The 24,556-nt window shown below is 37.6% G+C and overlaps 2 protein-coding genes across 12 annotated transcripts; one reads left to right on the top strand and one right to left on the bottom strand.

Annotated features, from left to right (window-relative positions):
* Window positions 1-1,276: 1,276 nt before the first annotated feature.
* Window positions 1,277-5,475, top strand: LOC121856265. The gene is made up of 4 exons (XM_042351672.1): window positions 1,277-1,345; window positions 3,570-3,827; window positions 4,464-4,576; window positions 5,016-5,475. Exons 2-4 carry the CDS (start codon window positions 3,639-3,641, stop codon window positions 5,242-5,244), a joined length of 531 nt encoding a protein of 176 aa, XP_042207606.1. The 5' UTR covers window positions 1,277-1,345; window positions 3,570-3,638; the 3' UTR covers window positions 5,245-5,475.
* A 4,508-nt stretch (window positions 5,476-9,983) lies between these two features.
* Window positions 9,984-24,324, bottom strand: LOC121856209 (thioredoxin domain-containing protein 9-like). Of its 11 annotated transcripts, none has more exons than XR_006086921.1 (6): window positions 24,220-24,324; window positions 20,112-20,307; window positions 19,093-19,294; window positions 13,160-13,440; window positions 11,768-11,835; window positions 9,984-10,635 (listed from the first exon to the last, which is right to left on the bottom strand). XR_006086921.1 is itself a non-coding variant. In XM_042351561.1 (5 exons), exons 2-4 carry the CDS (start codon window positions 20,301-20,303, stop codon window positions 13,160-13,162), a joined length of 675 nt encoding a protein of 224 aa, XP_042207495.1. In that variant the 5' UTR covers window positions 20,304-20,307; window positions 24,220-24,324; the 3' UTR covers window positions 9,984-11,835. The 11 variants fall into 11 exon arrangements, 5 of the variants coding, with proteins under 5 accessions (XP_042207495.1, XP_042207496.1, XP_042207500.1 ...); XR_006086919.1 differs by having other exon boundaries at window positions 9,984-10,625; XR_006086922.1 differs by having other exon boundaries at window positions 11,768-11,830.
* Between the last annotated feature and the right edge of the window lie 232 nt (window positions 24,325-24,556).

Below are 24,556 nucleotides of genomic sequence, written 5' to 3'. Positions count from 1 at the left end.
TCCCAGGCCAACACAATACCTGAACCTTCGTAATAATTCCACTCGTAACTTTTACTTTACTTTTATTCTCTTCATCACTGATCGGCTCGTTTGAGTTTGAGTCGTTAGCCGCTTAGTTGATCGGTCACGTCTATGTCACGCACTTTTGGCAAGTACTAGTCATGTACTGGCTCTCTGTTATGCACCTTTGGCAGATACTGGGTATACACCGGCTCCTGAATGTACCTGAACCTGCTCCAGTGTTGGTCAAGTCTGGTCTTGAAAGAGCTCACACTCGGTGCCGGCACAACACTTTCTGGCAGATTGTTCCAAGAGTTCACAACTATCACCCCGAAAAAGTTTCCGCCTCGGGGTGACGCAACCTAGCAACAATACTCTTACCATTCCCTCTCTCGTTGTACATAATATATTTTCTCACACTTTCTGTCTGTCCACATACCTTTACACTTTTCCATTCTTTCTCTCTCTCTCAACTTATTTATCTATGTACAGTATATCTCTTACACTAATGTTTATTTAACTAACCATCTGTAACTCAACATCTCACTCCTTTGTTCTCTCTAGAGTTCTAATTTAATTAAGTAATACTTTTCCATGTGGTATTTATATTGATTAAAAAGTGCACTTATTACTAAACTAGAGAAGACAATATCATTTTTAATCTTATGGCAAGAAAGAACTGATGTATTAATTTAGTTTCTGTCATCCGGGAATCGTAAGGTTACAGTTGGTTAGTTTGGATATCTAAATACAAGGATGACCCAAACAAAAATTTTACCACAACTGGCAGTAGTTACGATTTATCCAGAATGTGATATAAATGTTTCCTCCGAGAATATTTGGTGTATAAAATGAACTACAGTATAAATATAAGGTACGTAATAATTCAGGCTTACTGAAGGGAAGAGACATTTACATGTAAAAACCTGAAAACTAGTAAACTACAGTATTACAGATGCAACACATATGCAGGTATATGCTCACCCATTCATAAGCACCTACACAATTACGGTACTATTGCGTATGCCTATGAACCCCTTGTACAATACTCTCATGAAACACTGGCAAAACACACACATACCAGACAATACTGTCCTCCCCCAATCCATTTAAAAGTAGAGAAAAGAGAGGCAATGTGAGAGAAAGGCCGAGACAACAGCTTACCTCAATCACCTGATGATGATTGTCCCCACAAGCTATACCAGTATGGACAATGACACATGACGTCACAGGTTAGCCTAAGGAAACTCCACCTCGAGGTATATAATACATACACAGTTCTATCGGCACAGCAGTCAGTATTCAGGTACACTTCAGGATACATCCTCCCTGGTAACAAACCTCAGTAAGTAACTGTAACATCCATATGATGTGAAGAATACAAATTTCAGATTTGCCCTGCAAATCTTTTTTTCTCTTATCCTCTTCACCACTGATCGGCTCATTAGTCGCTTGGGCGATCGGTCACGTCTTTGAGCAGTTTTCCTTTTCATTTATCCTTTTCACCAAAAGATTGGCTCGCTAGCCGCCTGAGCTGTCACGCACTGTTGGCAAATACTCGGCATGCACCGGCTCCTGAATGTACCTGAACCCGCTCCAATGTTGGTCAAGTCTTGTCTTGAAAGAGCTCACACTCGGTGCCTTCACAACACTCTCTGGTAGATTGTTCCAAGAGTTTACAACTCTCACTCCGAAAAAGTTTGCCCTCACAGTTTTCTGGACTTGCGACTTCTTCAATCTTGAGCTGTGACCCCTTGTGGGGCGAGCATCCGCCAGCTCCAAGTAAGGACACTAGACTGAGTAGTGCCCCTTGAGATGCTTATACACCTCAACTAGGTCACCCCTTACCCGTCTGTAATATAAGCTAGGCAAGTTCAGGCGCTCCAATCTCTCAGGGTAGCTGAGGTGCTGAAGTGCAGGCACCAGTCTGGTGGCCCCCCTCTGTACAATTTCAACCAACTGACAGTCCCTAGCATATCTCGGGGACCAGACGGGGTGACAGTACTCCAGATGGGGAAGCACTACACTCTTGAAGATCGTTACGAGGGACTGACCGTCTAGATATCTGAACGACCTTCTTATAAGACCCAATAATTTATTTGCCTGGTTTACCTTCTTCTCGCAATGGCCCGAGAACTTCAGCTCATTGTCAACATACACACCCAGGTCCTTCTCACATTTAGTCTCAACTAGTGCAGTTTCCTCATCCATTTGGGACATATGATAAGCCTCCTTACCGCTGGTACGCCCCAGGTGCATCCTCTTACACTTTGTGACATTGAATCTCAGCAGCCATTCCTTCGACCATTCTTGGAGCCCACAGAGGTCCTTCTGCAGCTCTTCACAGTCAGCTTGGTTCTTAAATTCCCGAAATAACTTAGCGTCATTGGCAAACATTTGTATGGAGGAGTGCACAACGTCAGGCATGTCATTTATGAAACAAACAAACAACAGCAGGACCAATACACTGCCCTGTGGTACCCCACTTGTGACAGGTACAGATGAAGATTTCGTGTCATTAATCACCACACGCTGCTTGCTGTCATGTAGAAAGTCTTCTATCCATGCAAGGACATTTCCCCGAATTCCGTACCCTTCCAGTTTGATTTTCAGCCTTTCATGGGATACACTGTCGAAAGCCTTGGCAAAATCTAGGTAAATATTGTCGATATTACCACCCCGTTCCAGAATATGGGTCCAAATATCCAATACCTTGAGCAATTGTGTTAAGCAGGAGCGCCTAGGGGCGATTTGTAACAACACAGCTGATTGGTTGGCGGAAGGACAAGCAAAGTTACAGGTCCTTTTAGTATTTAATCTATCGCATTTACATTCTGATATTTTAAGGGCTAATAACTATTATATAATTATATTTGATAGTTTCTGCGCTTGGGAAGAAAAAATTAGAGCGTGAAATGCACTGGTAACATAAATATCACGCAGGGAAAAAATATTTAAGCAGCATCCTCCGCCAACCTGTGTGACATCATGGGGCGAGGAGACGTTTACTGTACCTGAACTACGTGCTCGAAGCGCTTCGCTTTATGATATTTTTTTACCAGTGAATTTCACGTGCGATTTTTTGCTTCTCAAGTGCGGAAACTATCAGAGATCAAGACAAAATACTGAATATCCCTACAAATATCAGATACGTAAGCTGACAAGAGGTGAAGACTATAAATAATACAAAAATACAAATAAACGAAATACTCTAAGCCCTCTTTAACTACTTTTCTCTTGTGTGCATCTGATGTCTCTTTTCCACTGTTGTCAATCCTTTATCTTTATCCACCTATTTCTTAAAGTGATAAAAAATACAATAGGTATTTTATATGCTAAAAATTATATCTTTCGACATCATCAAAAATACTGCACCTCTAAAATTGGGTCAGGACTATTTAATAGTCCTGACCCAATTGAAGGGCTATCAATAACACCTTGCGGTTCTTAATTTTTTTTTATGGTAAGAACATTATCCCCTTTCTTGTCAATTTCCAGTCATCACTTCCTTTTATTACTTTATTTGCACTTCCACCTCTTATAAACACTGCCTTTGTTTTTCACTTCAGCTCACATTGCGTGTTCTCAGCACCCAAGCAGTTACAAACACATTATCACAGGCAGCAGCAAAAGTCACTATGGTAAGGTTCAACAGCACCGACCTCAAGAATCCAATTGGCGCATCTGCCTCTGGGGCTGCTCTAGCACTCGACCTTGTGGGATTCCTCGTTTTCACAAGTAGTTTCATTACCATTGGCAGAAAGAAGAGGAACACCCATGACTATACTGACAACCAGGAGAGTTTCCTTCAGCAAATGCTTTTCACGGTAAAATCTAATGCTGTACTGTAATGCCTGAGAGAGATGCAACTCTTTCCATTAAAGCATAAATAATATTTTCTGTACATTGATAAGAATATTGAACAAGTTACAGTTTATTTTCTTGGGTTACAACTGATCATAATTTTTATGTCGACAGTTTTCTTCTATGCAGTGTCAGTCTCTTCTTCCCAAGTACAAACTGCAGCTATGTAAAATTATTTTATTGCTATATATTTATATTTCATACATTAATTTCAGAATTTCTCAAGTTAAGAATAATTTTCAATACTAGAGGCACGCCACTAAAATTATGAACTCATGCACGTTTTTCAAAAATAGCTCCCATCTCTGACATTTAACAAAATATTGCAGTTAGTAAATAAAACAGCAGAAACAAATACAATACAGTATATATGAAAAATATTACCACATTTGTACCATGGTCCTACAGATCCTTAACCATTTAACCCTATCTACTGTACTTGTCACTGAACTTAATCTACTCTAGGCTCACCCTAACCACTCTCCATACCCTGTACCAACACTACCCTATCCTAAATTACCTTACCATTAACCTAACCTTGAAGATTTTAATATAACTTTATACTACTTTAAACACCAACAAAAACCCTCTTCATTCAGGTACTGACTGATCTTGATGATTCTGGATGTGCTGCTCTGGCCCTCTGCCATGCCTCTAGCCTGCCCCCTGAACAAAGGAATCCTGACCACACTGCCATCATTGCCACTCTCAGGTAAGTTGTTAGCTTTGGTTATGTTGGATTAGTTTGTTCTTTACTTCTGTTAGTTGAATATAGGGTTTGGTTAGCTTAGGGTTACATTACCTTCAGCCATTGCATGTTGTCACGTTTCTTAATCTGATCATTTGCAGTACTGTATCTAGCAAGATTATTACTACAAATTAAATTCCATAGTGATCTAACACTAGATGCCTGTAGCTCTTTGTTGTTAAGTCAATCTTTTTTTTTTTTTATAACACAGTACAGTATACAGTACAAAATTTTACTGATCAAAAAAAGGACCAGATTTCACATGGGCTGGTCTACAGTTAGTGCTTTTAATGACATTACTGTATTAGACATTGATATTTTTGGATATTTATAAAATTAAACTATATTTCTTAAAATTTCTTCTCAAACATGACATGACCTGACCTCTTCTTTCCCTTACCAGTCCCCACCCTGGCTCTCCCGTCTCCTGGACTGACTTCCACACTCCTGATGCCAAGTACCAATATGCTGCCTTTATTGGACTGTGGGCAGGACTCACTGCAAACCAAAACCAGTGTAGTCATGTCTTCCCCTCCTGTCCTCTTCCACCTGCTGAAATCACAAAAATCCTGGCCAATAAGCAGGTGCCATGTGGTAATGGCTCCAAGACACATAATATCATTGACCAGTAGGTATTTTAGTTTCAAATTTAGCAAAAACTATGGTTCAGAACCTAGGATGGATATTGATGTTGTACTGTATATAAAATATACAAAACATGTAAATAAATATAACATAATTCTTCCTCACCATGTAACTTTGAGGTAATGTCAGAACAATGTGTGTACTGTACTTGTGTCATTTTGCATGAAGAAGAAATATGTAAAATTTCCTGGAGACAAAATAAAATATAAAATACTGTACTGTACAGATATTAATTACTAATTGTAGTCCTTCTGAAAGTAAGATGATGGAGCAAAGGAAAAAACTGTAGTCTTATACAGTACTGTACTGATCTACTACTAAATACAATAACCCACCAACGAGCTCAATTTGGAGTTAATATAGTCACACCCTGATGAGATGATGAGGGTTCAGGTGTATGTCTCCCTTTGGCAACATGAGGTTGTATCTTGAATCTTCTATTTTGTGCTTAGAATGTACCTCCCGTATAAAGACAACAATGTGTTTCAGGAATTAACTGGACTAGGAACAACAATCCAGAGCCTCCCAACTTTATTTCAAAAAGGCATATCATCCCTTACTCCCATTACGGAAAAAAAAAATTTACCAACAATTAAGATCACCAAAATAAATAAACAAACAATGGAATAGTAAGGGATTCCTTTGAAGACAGAAGATTTAAAATACTGTGGTTTTTCTAACACATGTAGTGTTCTTGTAGGGAAATGTAAAACAAATACAGGGAGTAAATTCTTTGCAGAATTAAAAACAAATACTGTCCAGGTATTTGAAATTGTATTCTGAAAACTATCTGAAAAATTATACCTGTACTGCATTTCGAGAATTATCTTCATTTCTTGACTAACAAGACACTAAACAAGAACACATTACATTGCAGACTACAGTACAGTACAGTACGGTAGACCCTTCCCATTCGCGGGTTAATGATTTGCGCTTTCGACGATTCGCGGTAAGCAGCTGGTGGTTCGGGTGGCTAGCATGCAAGCCTTCTCCCTCGGCACAACGAGTCACCCCACGTCTCATCTCGCTCTGTTTGTCCTCACCCATTACCCATGACCTAGCATCCCGTGTCATACTCTCAAAACTTTCGTGTTTCTTTGTAAAAATAGCCCCGAAAAGACTGCCTAGTGTCAGTGCTAGTGATGCTAGTGGAGTGAAACATAAAAGGCAAAAGTCAGTGATGACTCTGGCAAAGAAAGTTGAATTATTAGACAAGTTAAAGGAGGGGATGAGTGCTACCGCGGTTGGTCGGTTGTTTGGTGTGAACGAATCCACAATGCAGTACATAAGAAAGAATGAACAAGCAATGCGTGATTCTGTTCAAGCAAGTGCTCCTGGAAGTGCTAAAGTGATGCAGATTGTTCGTGACAAGATCATAGTGAAAACTGAGAAAGCACTGAATTGAGGACCAGCATCGCAAAAATGTTCCGATCAACAGCAAAATGATTTGTGAAAAGGCTACAAGTCATTATGCTCATTTTCATGAGTCAACAGGTGGTGAAGGGGCTAGAGTAGTGACTGAACCAACTTTTAGTGCCAGTAAAGGTTGGTTCAAGAATTTTAAGAAAATATTCTCACTCCACAATGTGAAGCTGACTGAGAAGGCCACATCACCTGACCATACAGCCGCAGGTGCATTTCCCATCAAGTTACAGAAAATAATTGAAGAAAAAGGCTATAGACCAAAGCGAGGGTTTAATGCCAATGAATTTGATTTATATAGGAAGAAAAAGCCTGGTAGAACATACATAAACAAGCAGGAGAGGCGTGCCTCTGAGTTCAAGGCAGCCAAGGACTGAGTGACACTCATCTTCTGTGGCAATGTGGCTGGCCACATGATCAAGCCTGGCTTGGAACACAGCCTTAAGATGGTCCGGAGAATCAACCAGATATTGTTTCCCTATCAGGAAATGTTTAAAGAACTCAAAGCCAAGAGGAAACAACTATCAATCACCATTTTTTCGAGAAAGAACCAGCTACTACCGCTACCACTCCACCCTCCTCTTCCTCCCAGCCACCCACCACCATCCTCCCGGCCATGTGCCATCTCCCAGTCACAAGCCACTCCACCACCCGCTACTCCACCAACCACCACTCCACTACCCGCCACTCCACCACCCGCCACTGTTTCACCTCTTCAACCAGTGATCTTGATGATCCACCTATGCTTCAGTAACCAGATGTCTCCCTATGTATAGTGCACCACTTCATCAAGCTCCAGACTTCCACTAACAAATGTATGTACAGTGTACAGTATTGTGACTTAAGTTTCTCCTACACAGTACAGTGACCCCTCCGTTAACGAACTCAAACCGTTCCAGAAGGTTGTTCGTTAACCGAAAAGTTCGTTAACCGAAACCATTGTTTCAATGGGTTTTTGGGTAATTGGTTTCAGCTCACCGAAAATTTCCTAAATTCAACAAAAATGGTAGAAAAGTTCACTTACTTTGAGGTGTGTATGTAGAAGGCTCCTGGATGATGATGATGGGATTTAGAATGAGGGTGGAGGAGAAGGAAGAAGATAAGGCATTGGGGTGGAAGAGAAGTCACCCCATGGTGCCATTTCACCCATAAAATTTTAGCTCTCTGGTGTAATTCAGGATTATTTTCTTTAAATCAACACTGCACTGCATTATATATTGTCAATATGTAAAATATATTTCAAAATGGCCAATAATTTGCTTGGAAACAGAAAAAAAGCGTTTAGTTGAAGAGAGTCTCAAGCAAGATGTTACCTCCAGTGAAAACAGAGAGAGACTAACTCCTGTTTGCTGTGTTAAGAGGCTGGATGCCGTGCATTAAACTAGTCACTTTACCTTCAATTATGTTCAATAATTGTTAAAATGACTAAAAAATTGAATATTAAACTTTTAAAATTATTGAATAGTATAAACTTCTTGATATTTACTAAAATAGTAAGGAATTTAAGCCCTAGAACCGGTTAATGTATTGGCGGACTGATACTAAAGCTGGTTGCCCGGTCAGTGCAAGCGAAAACATGTTGAGGTCGGTTCGTAAGAACTTCGTTAACCGAATTTTTTTTCGTTAACCGAATTTTTTTTCGTTAACCGAATTGAAGATCCTTATGGAAGGCAGTTCGTTAATCGAAATTACGTTAACCGAGGTGTTCGTTAAATGAGGGGTCACTGTATACTGAAGGTATACCTGTATATTAGTGCACTAAGGTATTATATAAGTGGTTATTCGCGGTTTTACCAATTCGCGCCAATGCTTGGAACCTATCCCTCGTGAATGGCAAGTGTCTACTGTACTTATAAAAAATCAACTTTCTATATCTCAGTTAAGGGTTTCTATTGATGTCCTCCATTCAAAGCTGTTACCCATGTTGTTGAAAATCACTTCATTTCAGACGGCTGTCACAGCCCCCTCCCTGTTTTTTCTCAATCATGGGGGTTCCTAAAATTGAGAACTAGGCATACTATTTAAACATACACATACTGTATACTACTTAATAAAGTGTAGACAATTGTGGAAGTACAGTCCAGTATATAGGAAGTCAAAACGATAATCCTTCCTGTAGTCCATTTTCTCCCACTGATGATGTATCTGGTCTTCAGTCATACTAAAATTTTACATATAAATCATATTTCTTCCCAATCAGAGTTATAAATCTGTACTGTTTTAAAATCACCCAGGATGAAAGTAAGATTAAATAACACTGAAGTAACAGAAACGTTCACACTGTTACTAATAACTCAGATTGGGAAGGCTATGGTAGTATGGTACCATTATATGTATATATGAAACTATAAAGAGTATCATTCAATGATCCTTTATGATATAACTGGTGAAAATACAGTACAGTAGTCTACCTGGTAACAATTCCCAAAGTTAAATTTGCCAAAACAAAGGGAGCACATACTTTCTCTAAAGGGGTAAAATTCACTTGGCAATCTTTCATGCTTAATATTTTTTTATACCAAGTTTACTCAAACTGAAAATGGTTAATGAGACTCATCATCATCATGTTTGAGAGGTTAGCCGTGATTACCTGACGACAGTTATCTATGCTACGCAGTCCCTTGCAGTTTGCCAGGTTCTTACCTTGGATGTCATCTCTTGCAACTCCTCCCCCTCCACATTTAGGTTCATGCACCTCTTGACCCAATTGGTCTCATCCTATCTCCCCACATACCCAAACCACTTTAGTCTGCCTCTACTCAGAACCTTGGCAATATTCTAAAGACCCAGCCACACTCTTGGGTCTGAATGGTGTCTCCTGTCTTTCAGCATCACATTGCATATCCACCTCATTATATCAGCTTGCTCAAGCTTCCTTATGCCATCCTCTTTAACTGACCATGTTTCACTACCATACAACACACTTCTCACGCCAGCTACGCACGTCCTTCTTTTTATGCAAAGGGAAGTTCCTCTTACCATCAATAGTGGCAGGCACCCACTGCAATTGAGCAGACTTCAGCATCCACACCAGCACTACAGTAATTGTGTTTATCCAGGCTTGCTGTGGACACCCATCAAACAAGAACACCCCTATCTTATAATGCAGACAGTACCCTGGGCAAGGCAGCTCTGTCAGGGGAAGTATAATGCTAAGTTAATCACACAGATTACTGTATTGGTGAACTGACTTGTAGGCCATAAAATTGTGTACCCGTCAAGTTTAATTTTGCTACATGACAAGAATAATTGTAAATTCTACAATGCTTTTAAATATAGCACTCAATGTAAAGAAATCTAACAATACAATGAAACAGATTTATTAACAAAGCATGTGTATAATATGGTGAAAAATGAATTAGTGATGCAGAGTATATACTTAAGAACTAAAACATACAATGTGTCAATATATCAAAGCTCAGTAAAACAAATGGGTTGAAAGGTTATGGCATGTAATGACTGAAGGAGAGTCCAAGATCAAAAACTATAATTAAAGAAAGTAAAAATGATGAGGAATATGAATCACAAAATATATATACCCAGAATATAACAAGTAAGAGACAATCCTTATGGTAACAGTAATTAACACTCATATTTATATAAGCTTATAAAATTTACATCCAGTACAATGTGTCATACTGCATTAATGTACAAACTAACTTTTTATTTAGGGCAAACAAATTATTAGTTTTTATACTGTACTGTACATAAATTTGAGCATGTTACATACATTTTTTTAGGACCTCGTGTATGGGGTCTCTCTGTGCTGAACAATATAATTGTCAGTCAATTGCCAAATAAAACTATAGAAATGGAGTACTGTACAGCACTGGGGACTTGTTGTAAATAGGGAACACAATATCAGAAGACAAAAGTAATAGCAGTTCAAATGAATGAATATTAGAGAGGCCGTGTTGATCTTGATTCCAGCTGCTCTTTGCCAAACCTGGAAAGAACTGGAGTTAATGAAAAAAAAAATAATATGCAGTACAATATTAGCAGGCAACAGAAAATGCCTCTGTACTGCAGAATGTGATGAGCAACCAAACCAAGAATGAAAAATATAGATAAACTATTTCCTAATAATATATCATTCAACGTGAGGAAAGACATAATGTACAAGATTCTATTAATAGAGGTGTGCACAGGGACAGATCTACCAGCAGTGTATTAGTTTCATATGGACTCTCAAATTTAAGTTCAGTGGTGTATACTGTCATATGCTGCCATCACTTATATAACACTGTGAAAATGCCCAGGTAGAAATATTCTTTAAACAAATCCATTTGAGTATCATACAGATCAGTGGCATACTGTGGTTGCACTGATGAGTCAGTTATAAATCATTAAATAATGGGTGCAAAAATACTTACGGCAAAAGAATATTAAGCTTTCAGTGTGATCCACAGTAATTTAGATTTAAAATAGTAGTTAAAAAAATGACTAGGCATCATGCACAATGCTGGCCCTCTGTAAAGTTGTCAATGATTGTATTGCTCTATATTTGAATAACAAGTAAATATTTAATATATATCATCCGATTATTATTTCAAGTAAAACAAAAAACTGAGTAACTTTCCCAAGTGAAAAAAACTAACTGAAAGTGGACTGTTGGGTTATTTAGAAATAGCAAAAATAATAATGTGGACCAGTTTTGTCCAGCTGACGGAGAGCCACCGCCTCTTGACAAGTGAATGCAGTTTTAAAATTGCAGGCATTGGTACCCATTACATTTACAGAAACATCATTAAATAGCCACCGTATAACATAAGACTTCATGCTTATTAAGGGAAAACAGTATTAAATTTGACTAAAATGACTCAAATTCCTTATGTTCCAACACAATAAAGTTCATTTTAGAATGTTATTGTTAGGATGGTTATGTCTATATGTCCATTGAGGGCATGTGGCTTATCCTTCTGCATGCATTGAGTGATGCTGAGTCTCCTCGACTTTCCTGAGTGAAAACTGTTAACTCTAAATTAAATCTGTATTATTGAAGATCCTATTTTAAAATATATTTTGCTTTCTACTAGGCATGCAATGCCTGCCTTGCATTCATTAAGAATATGCCACTGATACACATACTTTCCAAACTTCTTAAATAGCAGCCATCATCAGTAGATGTTTCGTGTTCCTTGGTTTTCATTTCTGTGCTTGGGGAAGAGTAGAGAATCCTTAGCCACCAATTTAAGGGTTAAATAAAGATCCATACCTACTGTACATACTCAGTACATAAATATGGTGAATATCCTGTAGTGCTGAGAATAATCAACACAACCATGGCCACAGGAAATCTTTGAATGCTTGGCTAGTGCAACTTTAGAAATGCTGTTAGGTTAATGAGAAGGTTCCTTTGATGTCAATTTTCTTCACTAAATAACTCCATGATTACAATTAACTGATTTTGTGATGGATTGCCTTTAGTGACAATCACATCAATTTTGGTAGGAAAGACTAAAAACAATAACTTGCTAGCATTGTAGAAAAAATCTCAAATGAACTAAACTACAGGCACTTTATTCCCAGATCTTAGCTTATATTGCATCATAGAACTCAATCACACTTCAAGAGACAAGTGATACCTACTGTACCTGGAGCAAATCACCCACTGATCAATTTTGGTTGAAGCCTCACAAGTCGAGTACTATAGATAAACTAAGTGCTGGTTAAGTACAGTAAGTCCTCGCTTAGCGTCGGCCCGCTTAACTTTGTTTCGGTCCTAACATTAAGAGACCAAAAATTCGTTTAATGTCTCGGTACAACGTCGTTTGAGTCTTCACGGACTACTTTTTACCTTTTTCACAATATTTAAATGAGTAAAAATAAATGAAGAAAGTTACTATATCTACCGAAATATAAGTTGAAAAAACATGTACAGTACTTGAATGTACTTAAGGGACTAAAATTTTTATCTCTTGTGCAAAATATATGATGTCTATATTCACATTATTCACTATCTTGCAAGAATCCAGCAATTTAATTTATATTCTGCTAACTTTAGTCTGTGCCATTTTATAAGATAAAAAATTTAAGCCTAAACCACCTTCAATCTTGCCGGAAGTGCGGAGGGTGAGTTGATGAATTATGACAGCTGGTACCAGCCTGCCGGCCAACCAAGGTTACCTAGTGGTATTTATTTATCTGTCATGTAGAGGAGTTTTGAGTTTTTCTCTAATAAAATCTCAATGAATGTGACTTTATAGTACTGTAATGCACACAAGCACCTCACCAGGCATCACACAAGGAGTTTTGAATTTATGTATATGTAATGTATTTCATGGGGCAGAGAGGCTCAGGAACCTAACTCCCATATTTTATCTATTTCTTATGGGGAAAATTGATCCGCTTAACATTGTTTCGTATAAAGTCACATTTTCAGGAACGTAACCCTGATGTTAAGAGAGGACTTACTGTACACACATCCACGGAGTTCATCATAAATGCAAGGAATATCTTAAGCTTGATAACATATCTTACTCAGTAATCTGAATCACTATCATCACTATCTCCATTCCTTCCGCCCCTTATTGTCTTCTTCTGATGTACGTCCATTTTCTGTCCACCACTAGAGCCCAAAGTGGGAGGGCACATAAGGTCTCCATGATACTCTAATACATCTGCACGTCCAATTCTCCACTCCAGTGTGTCTGTGGAGAACTCATCGGTGTTTCCCAGGTCAGTGAAGCCAACAATGTAGTCTTTAGTTTTGCCATTCTTAACCAGACAGAGTGTGGGAAGCACACGGATGCTGAGTCGTTCTGAAAATACAACCATACTGTATACCATGCATTATGTGGGTGAATAAACTGTTCTATACACCGAAACCTCTATTTAATGGAATATATGGAGAGGAAAGTCCATTATGTAGTGGGTCTGTTGGATGTGAAACCCCATCTAACGGATGAAATGGAGAGAAAAGTCCATCATATAGAGGTTTCACTGTAGAAAGCAAAGTAATACACATAATAATGTCTTTTAAATAACCAAAACTCTTATACCAGTGTGACATTCATAACCCAATGATAGTACAGTACAGGTGTCTCATTTTTAGTGCAGTTTGTGTTCCTGAAAAACACTATGTTAATAAATATAACATCTGGTCTTTTGTTTTTCAAAAGCACCAGTTCTCCTGAAGAATTCACTAGTGCTCGAAACATTCCAAAATGAAAGACTTTGGGGAGAAAGAAAAAAAAAACTACTGTAGTGGTTGAAAGAGTTATGGAAAGAAAGTTTAAAAACATGACCTACAGTACCATAATAAATATACTTAAATGCTGAATTTGCAATATAAGACAATCACCTTCTGACTCATGATGGTTAAGTACAGTTAGTTTCACCTCTAAATCAACAGCCTTCCTCTTAGCAGCAGTGTTGATGACAATTTTCACTTAGGCACAATCAGGGTTAAAATTAATAATGCATATGAATCACAATTACTTCACAATACAGTGAGTTCTGCTATAACGCGTGTTTTGATAACGCGAATTTGCTCTAACGCGATTTATGAATTAGGAACGATATTTGTATAACGCGAACGCTTGTTTGCTATAACGCGATTTTTGCTTACTATTTCTCCAATATTGTGGTACAGTATTAACTGTGAATAGAGTAAAGAAGAATATCAACAAGAAGCGTTCTGGTGATAGAATTCCCGGTGATGATCGTAAAAGAAAGGATATAACACTTGAAGAGAAGCTCGATTTTATCAACCTCAAAATCACCCTTCTCCCCCATCAAGTAAAGTGTTACATTTACTGTATGATTTCATTATTAGATATGAATGTAACATTTATTTAGACTGTGCTATCCTTTGTGTTAGGCTAACTACTAAATTTTTTCGACTTCGAGTAATCTGCACCTAACCCTATTTTCTCCATAAGCTCTGTTATTTCTATTACGCGATTTTCTATAACACGATATTTTACAAGAACACAATTATCGCGTTATAGCAGAACTACCTGTACAGGTATCAATAATTTAACAAACGTTCACTTAACAATTTAAAATTTATAACACCCTTTCTCATTTAACACTCATCAATTTTCAGTTTAGCATTTTTCAACTCGCTGAGAAAAATTTGGGGGCTAATTGGAAAAACTGGCAATTCTGTGCACCAAGTGTGCATCATTACAATACTGTAATGTGGCTTAGAAATAAAGAAAATATTGTTTGTATACTATGTAACCATAAAAGAAGAAAAATGAAGAGCGTGGGTGTGAACTTCTGTAGTGAGGTAGTGAGCTGTAACAGTAGCCAGCCACTCTCTCTCTCTCTCTCTCCTCCTTATGTGATGTCACAGCATACAGGCAGCAGCCACACACACCTCTTGAGTTAGCTGGGTGACTGTCTGGATGAACTGTTACATGTACAGTGACCCCTCGGTTAACGAACTCAATCCGTTCCAAAAGGTCGTTCATTAACCGAAACCATTGTTTCAATGGGTTTTTGGGTAATTGGTTCCAGCTCACCGAAAATTTCCTAAATTCAACAAAAATGGTAGAAAAGTTCACTTACTTTGAGGTGTGTATGTAGAGGGCTCCTGGATGATGATGATGATGGGAATTAGAATGGGGGTGGAGGAGAAGGAAGAAGAGAAGGCATTGGGGTGGAAGAGAAGTCACCCCATGGCACCATTTCACCCATAAAATTTTAGTTCTCTTGGTGTATTTCAAGATTATTTTCTTTAAATCAACACTGCACTGCATTATATATTGTCAATATGTAAAATATATTTCAAAATGACCAATAATTTGCTTGGAAACACCGAAAAAAAGCGTTTAGCTGAAGAGAGTCTCAAGCAAGATGTTACCTCCACTGAAAACAGAGAGAGACTAACGCCTGTCTTGTGTGTTAACAGGCTGGATGGCGCGCCAGAAACTAGTTTCTTTACTTTCAATTATGTTCAATAATTGATAAAATGACTAGAAAAGTTAATATTAAACTTTTAAAATTATTGAATAGTATAAACTTCTTGATATTTACTAAAATAGTAAGGAATTTAAGCCCTAGAACCGATTAATGTATTGGCGGACTGATACTAAAGCTGGTTGCCCGGTCAGTGCAAGCGAAAACATGTTGAGGTCGGTTCGTAAGAAATTCGTTAACCGAATTGAAGATCCTTATGGAAGGCAGTTCGTTAACCGAAATTTCGTTAACTGAGGCGTTCATTAAACGAGGGGTCACTGTATACTGTACCAGTAAATGTGAGGAATGAAAATAATAATACAGTACATAATAAAATAAAATAAAAAATACTGTATTGCCACTTGACAATCATTTCATGGGACACAAGACACAGAACAGCCGAGAGAGATCCCCCCCCCCCCTTCCCTGTGGGCTAACTGCTGAGTACATAATAAATGTTTATTACCTTTATGTTTTTGACCTTGTAATTATTTTTTGAGGCACATTCTGTATGGTGTGTGCATGTAACATTGTAAAAGAAGATGAAAAAATTACGTACAGTGATCCCTCAATTCCTTACGAATTTTTCCCAACATGTTTTCGCCTGCTCACCAGCTATAGTATTAGTCCGCCAATACAGTAATCGGTTCTAGGGCTTAAATTCGTTACCATTTGAGTAAATATCAAGAAGGTTGTACTATTCAATAATTTTCCAAGTCTTATATTAAAGTTTTTAGTCATTTTAACAATTATTTAACATCATTGAAGTACAGTGGCCCCTCGGTTAACGAACTCAATCCGTTCCAGAAGGTCGTTCGTTAACCGAAACGTTCGTTAACCGAAACCATTGTTTCAATGGGTTTTTGGGTAATTGGTTCCAGCTCACCGAAAATTTCCTAAATTCAACAAAAATGGTAGAAAAGTTCACTTACTTTGAGGTGTGTATGTAGAGGGCACCTGGTTGATGATGATGATGATGGGATTTAGAATCGGGGTGGAGGAGAAGGAAGAAGAGAAGGCATTGGGGTGGAAGAGAAGTCACCCCATGGTGCCATTTCACCCATAAAATTTTAGCTCTCTGGTTTAATTCAAGATTATTTTCTTTAAATCAACGCTGCACTGCATTATATATTGTCAATATATAAAATATATTTCAAAATGACCAATAATTTGCTTGGAAACACAGAAAAAAAGCGTTTAGTTGAAGGGAGTCTCAAGCAAGATGTTACCTCCACTGAAAACAGAGAGAGACTGACGCCTGTTTGCTGTGTTAAGAGGCTGGATGCCGCGCATTAAACTAGTCACTTTACCTACAATTTTGTTCAATAATTGTTAAAATGACTAAAAAATTGAATATTAAACTTTTAAAATTATTGAATAGTATAAACTTCTTGATATTTACAAAAATAGTAAGGAATTTAAGCCCTAGAACCGATTAATGTATTTGGGGACTGATACTAAAGCTGGTTGCCCGGTCAGTGCAAGCGAAAACATGTTGAGGTCGGTTCGTAAGAAGTTCGTTAAGCGAATTTTTTTTCGTTAACTGAATTGAAGATCCTTATGGAAGGCAGTTCGTTAATCGAAATTACGTTAACCGAGGTGTTCGTTAAACGAGGGGTCACTGTACAGGGAACTAGTTTTTAGCGCGCCAAACAGCCACTCAACACACCCAAAATGGCGTCAGTGTGTCTCCCTACTCAGTGGAGGAAGCTTCTTTCTTGAGACTCTCTTGAACATAACTATTTTTACGCTTTTATAGTACAATTATTGGTCATTCTGAAGTTTATTTTACATATTGACAATATATAATGCAGTGCAGTGTTGATTTAAAGAAAATAATCTTGAATTACACCAAGAGAACAAAAATTTTAAGGGTGAAATGGCAGCATGGGGTGACATCTCTTCCACCCCAATGCCTTCTCTTCTCCCTTCTCCTCCACCCCCATTCTAATTCCCATCATCATCATCATCAACCAGGTGCCTTCTACATGCACACCTCAAAATTAGTGTACTTTACTGCATTTATTTTTAGTTTGCATGTAATTTTTGGTGAGCCGGAACCAATTACCCAAAATCCCATTGAAACAATGTTTTCGGTTAACGAACGACCTTCTGGAACGAATTGTGTTCGTTAACCGAGGGACTACTGTATATCTAACTGAAATTACGAGTCGAACAATAACACAGTTCAGCCTCACCCACTCTGTGTGTTACTGGGTGGGGAGTCAGCTACTTGGCAACACATTTACTTGCCATCTCCACAAATACTATTTCTCGTTATCCCTCGTTTAGTGATCCTTTTGCTTAACATACGTGTTTTTCAGGAATACATCCCAATTGTTAAACAAGGGACACCTGTACCAGTAGTAAACATATTCAACACAGGGCTTATTGAACCCTCTCAGCCTTGCATGACGCCATTGTGGAGCAGCATATTAAAAAGGCAAAAAAACTTACGCTCGGCCACGCGACGCCAACACGTCCAATGGGCTATATTTTAAAATAACTCAAAAACTATTCAGTGAAACTGACTACATGCTTTGTTCTTTATTTTGGTACATAGTACATATCAATGAACACCATAATACTGTACAAGGAAAATATGAAAGGAAATCAAGATGCTACTAAATATTTTCCTTCTTTTCAACTTATACTCGAAAAAGTGGCAATTTTTATTTTTATTTTATTTTATGGTTTCATACAATTTTTCATACAATTTTAAGCTAGAATAGATCCCATTATAATTAATAAAACAATTCCATGGCAGTGAAATCAGCCCCCCAAATAATAATAATTAAGATTTTTTGGCATATACCTCAGAGGCAGAGAGGGTTAATGTTTGCTTGCTATTATTTTGTCCTACAGGTTTTTATTAATACTGCACACTATACAGAATATTATTACTGTACCGTATTCATAACATAAATTATTTTGTCTGTTCTAGTCTCTCGATGAAAAGTTGCGACTGCTCTAAAAAGAGGGAAGTACAGTACAGTATCTAGAATGAAATAATTTTAAAATTAAAATGCATTACTCAAAATACTCAACATAACACTGAATCTCATCTCGGCTCTGAAAATTTTTTAAAGATCAGATCGTAGTTGTTGATGCCCATAGTATGTTGACTTCCACTGATCTATGACTTTGATCTTACCCCCAACAGAGTTGGTGCTTATGAGGCAACCGTTTTAAATGAGGTAAAAAAGTATGGTTCTCGATACGTAGAAGCCCTTTACAGTTTAAAATGTAATCTGCTACATCTTATAAACATGTCTTTTCTCATTTACATACAATCCCTCTCCATAGAAACAACACAAGCTGTCAAGCACATGAACACCTGATATGTGCAGTAATGTACAGTATATACAGTAGAAGAAAATCATATGATGATTTATATTAAATTAAAAGCATAAGATTAATATAAACCATTTCCCTTTCCTAAAATAAGAGGGAATTAATTTTTTTTTAATTTGCTTAAAATAATATTAAGAGAAACTCAGCTGTACCTGTTAAAAATGGTGCCTTCTCAGCATTAATTTTACAAAATTTAGTTTCAATATGCTTCTTTGCTAGAATCTCCAAATGCTTGTCAGCAATCTTGCATCGAACAAACTGGTCCCGGTAAAAGTGACACACAACATTCTCTGATTTCTTGGTGGTTTCAAAAAATTCCTTTTCATCAGACAGTTCAGAATAGTCTCCATGACCCTGCATGAGAAAGAGTTTTATTTTGGGAATTAAAGATATAATGAGTTAGTTTAACAGTTCACTAATTCTATTTCCAAGAAGATAAAGAGAATACTGTACTGTATATTGTATTGTTTTAGTTTCAATTAACAAAAGACTCAGGAAGTGTGAGTACCTGACGACACACTGTATCACGTTCTGAAGTTGAAAGACAACTTCTGATCATTAAAAGATTTATAATCAATACACTGGGATAAAAAAGTAGCCTGAAGATTGCTGTATAATAAGCCTCAAAAATCCATTACTAAAACCATAGGTTATCCATTTCACAACTCCACACACTAAGTAACAAGTTCATGCTTTTCTTGTTACAATACCTTACATTAAAGAAAGAATATTATACAAATGAATAAAAATCCAATATATAGTAGTAATCAGATTTTTTGTACCCCTAAAGATGAGGCAAAATTATGTCGTGGCGATTATTAAAAATCAAGAGGATAATTATTCACACTCGGATTCATTTATTGTTTTTAACTTTCTGATATGCTTCCAGCAGAACTATGCACAGAATCTACCAGAACCTCTTGATAAATCTCTTGGCCTGCTTGGCCCAGACACACATGAGAAGGGAATTTTTATTTGAAATTCTTGTGATACAGATGCCCCACAGGAAGAAAATCTTCTCCTAAAGCCACTAACCCAGATGCAACCTGAAAATTTTGTTTAACAGGAGTGAGAGGGGATGACACCAGGGTAATAATTAATCAAGAACAAAACAAATGAAGACAGACACAGAGAATGTGATATAATATTCACCAACCATATGATGACTTACGTTATTGATCCAATCTTGTTTCTTCTTCTGTCGCTCCTTCATGGCAGCTAAGCGCTCTCGTCGGATGGCATCCAAGTCATCTGATTCCAAGTTGTCCAATCTGTTTATTTCTGCATCTAGTTGTCGTTCAATGATCTGTGTAGCAGCAGTCAACTGTTTTTCCACTAGAGCTTGTGCATTCAATCCTGCCATTTTACTGAAGAGGATTAAAATTGTTCATATGAAGTGTGGGGGCAACAACAAACCTGAGACTTTTCCTTACCTCGTTTACAAAACAAAGGAAGAATATCATATACTGTATAGATACTCTACTGCAGTATGTTTGAAATTCAAGACTTGCAGAAAATGAGCGTCATATACAAGGTGATGGACGTCACAAAACCTGCCATGTCATTAAGTTGGGGTAACTAGTAGTAGTTGACAAAAGTATAAATACATGGTAAATATTTACAAAGAATTCAAAATACATTTGTCCAACAAAATATTGTAAATCAAAACATAACATGAAAGGGACAATTTCAAACTTAACTATAGATTCCAAGTACCTCATATACATACTGTAATTACATAATTTGGGCACATATACTTTTTCATTTAAGAGTTAACTGATACTGGAGAAAGTCAGCATATACCTTTCACGACACCATGCAGAGAGCGGAAAATCGATCAGCACTTGCCGTTCACTATGTACATGACTGTCGTCTCATTGATATACTCTCAACTCTGCTGGTGTGCGACTCCACCTGCCTGTCTCTACTTTAAGGTTGTGTGACATTAGTCACTCGCGCTGAAAATCCGGGATAAATTTCTTACCTACCGTAGGTATACCTCTATGCACTATCATAAAAGGGTTCAGGTAAGATAAGTATGTAACAAAATTTTTAGCGCCAGCTGACCTCTCCGTTACCAGATTCGCCACTTTGTTTCATGGGTTTGTGTTAGTCTAAGGTAATTGCTCTCGCAATGAATCTAAATCCTGGTGTATTTGCTATCCTACATAAATCATATACAAAATGAAGAGGTTGTTCCATGTTCCTAATCTCGTTTTTTGATTTCATAAACTTGTATCTCCTTTTTGTGATAATTTCTTGCACTGGGGGAATACCCGACTCGATCATGCACAGTTTCATACTGTACTCGTGTTTTTCCTCATGTACAGTACCGTACACTACAGTATTGTAAAGGTGATCCTCTGTTTCCAATCATTCAATCTTACACTGGAGCGGGTTCAGGTACAGTCAGGAGCCGGTGCATGCCCAGTACTTGCCAATAGTGCGTAACGGAGACGTGACCGATAGCCCAAGCGGCTAACGAGCCGATCAATAGTGAAGAGGATAAAAGTAAAAGTCAAGTAAAAAAGTAAAGTGGTATTATACAAAATACATTTATATTCCTCCTGCTCTTTCTGTCAGTGTCAACAGTATGAATTATTCCATGGAGAAAATTCCTCAAGTTGGTGGTAAGGGCATGACATAGTCTAGTATTATACTATACAGTATAGGTTGGATGCTCATATGAGCAATAGGGGTTGGGTGTAAACGGGACTGCCCAGTATGGGCCAATAGGCCCGCTGCAGTTTCCTCCATTCTTATGTTATTATGTTCTTATACAGTACCATGATGCTTTATGACAACACCACTAGAAGGAGTTGGTCAATTTCATTAATTTTTTCCAAAAATTTTATCATTATAGTAAGAATTATAAAAGAGGCGACATATACTAGCACATAATAGAACCTGACCTAACCAACCAAAGAAAAATACCAAACATTACCTAACTTCCTAGCCGGGGGAATTTGCCCTCGGACCCCCCCCCACCAAATTGGTAAATGTCCTCATTAACACCCAACTCCTTTTGAAACCCAAAATTGTCTTTTTCCTCAAGTTTGTAGTGTGACATTTGATTCTAACATCAATTTCTGTCATATACAGTATATATATATATATATTTTAATAGCCATTCCCCCCCATCTAACGAAATATGGTAAATTTGCACTTCCACCTCCCCATCTGTTAGAAAGTTAAAATTATATTTTTCTGGTGTATTTATGTGTGTTTCAACCGAATATGACCTTCATTTCCTTCAGAAATTGGCAGGGTTTTTTTTATCTATTTTTTGTCGAAAAAATTAATCGCAAATCGTATAAAAAATACACCAAAACACTAGAAAAACCTAACCTAACCTGACTCTCACCATATGATGGAATCACCTATTTCTTGCCTTAGTTGGCCTGGAGACCAGGCTCTTGTTCGTCATTGGATTCTGAGATTCTTACCCAACGCCACATATGTTGGTCTTTGCGATATTTACATTCAGTCTTGCTCTTAGTACACTTTACTGAGGTTGGAAGAACACTATGCGATAGAAAAAATGCTATTGTTTCTACGTTTTTTTCCCCAAAAACTCGCAATCAGCTCCATATACTTGAAGTAAAACCCATCGCAGACTTCCATGGTTGGAACTGAACTTGAATTTCTAAACATGAGACCCAAAATAAAAATCGGTTTTGATTGGTCCAAAAATACTGCAAATTAAACCCAAAATCATTTTAATTGGTTGCAAAAAAAAAAAGGGCTCTTGATTGGTCGCGTAACGTGTACGGGAACGCATGCGCGTGATGATTTATGATGGAGACACACAGTGTTGGAGGTGAAGTACGTGTTAAATGGCCGATGATTATAGACAAAATCGAGAAAATTTTTTATTTCCTATCTCCATTAATATACATTTCCGGCGGATATGCAAAAGATGAAAATGTTCTTATAATTAGACGTCTTATTAGAATATGATAATAGATTAGCGGTAGTAAGTGGGAATGTTTAAACGCAATAATACCCGAAATATGTCCAAATAACATACCAACCAACAAAACAAAACCTAACCTAACCTGGACCCCCCTTTGTTCATGCCCCCACATCTTGGTCATTGTTGGGGTGGGAATAACAAAAAAGAAAAGAAAAAAAAAAAAAAAAAAAAAAAAAGTAATTTGCCCCAAAGATAAATGTCAGAATCAACGATGATAAGCTGACGTTTCCTGACCATCTAGCTGAGAAAATCAACAAGGCTAATAAAATAGTGGGCATTATTAGAAGAACTTTTGTTCATCTGGATGCACCTGTATTCAAGGCTCTGTACACTGCTCTGGTTAGGCCACACCTTGAGTATGCTAATCAAATTTGGTGCCCATATCTCATTAAGGATATTGAAGCAGTAGAGAATGTACCAAACTAGTACCACAGATCAAGGATTTATCTTATGAGGAAAGACTAAGGAAATTACAGTTACCGACACTGGCCTACAGAAGATCTCGTGGGGACTAAGTGGAAACATACTAGATAGTGTGTGGCATTTATGACCAGGCATGTACAGCAGGAATGTTCCAGATGAGGGAGGCTGACACTACCCGGGGGAACTCAAAGAAGATCTACAAAACAAGAGCGAGGCTAAATCTCAGAAGACGCTCGTTCACGAGTAGGATTGTTAGCAACTGGAATAGTTTACCTGAGTGGGTAGTGAATGTGGAGATGATGGAAAAATTGAAGCAAAATTAGATAAATACTGGAAAAATCAACAAGTATATAATTATAGGGCACAATTATCCGCCACACACAGCCACAGTCTGAGTAGAGAAGAGGCTATTGAGCTGGAGTCACAGGCGTGAGCCTCTTCCAGAAGATCATCTGTGAGTATCTGTGAGTGAGAACATGATGAATTAAAAGGAAAATATCCATGAAAATCCCAGCCACCACAATGTATACAGTACGTAACTGCATATGTATCACGAAATAAGCAGCGACCCCCTATTTTTTCTTCACTTTCACATTATGCCATGACTTACGAAGAACATCAGATCAATCAAGCACAGATGATCTATTAAATTCACATATTCTTCTAAATAAATCTTCTCTATTATATACTTGACGTACGAATTACATTGTATGAGTCACTCGTCTCTAGTATTGATAATCCCAACTGGTACATTTCTACATTAATAAAGAATACTAACTCACAAGATAGCTAGTATACGCTTACCATAACACTAGACAATCTAAAACTACCAAATACTACTTATATGAATCACAATAAACCATTATATTCAACATTTTACCTGATGTATAAGTACAGTACACCCCTCAGCGCTGCCTCTGCTCAAGTATATGTCGCCTCTACTCGCCTTGGCCTTGCGTTTACTGGAAAATGACAATGCAGATTATAAATAAATCCAAATATTAGTTTCAATCCAATGTTTATATAATCCTAAAAGTATAAATATATTTTTTATTGCCGATAAAAGCCCGTAATTATTGTAGAAATCTTTGAACATATTGTGGTAATTCATTTACGAACGTTGTCCCTTTACTTATCCTCTTCACCGCTGATCGGCTCGTTAGCCGCTTTGGCGATCGGTCACGTCTCTGTTACGCACTGCCCCATTATTGTTTTCA

This window comes from Homarus americanus, unplaced genomic scaffold (genome assembly GCF_018991925.1).
Source record: "Homarus americanus isolate GMGI-L3 unplaced genomic scaffold, GMGI_Hamer_2.0 scaffold48016, whole genome shotgun sequence".
NCBI lineage: Eukaryota > Metazoa > Arthropoda > Malacostraca > Decapoda > Nephropidae > Homarus > Homarus americanus.
The sequence above is the reverse complement of the archived record's forward strand: the minus strand, read 5'-3'. Positions and strand labels throughout refer to the sequence as shown.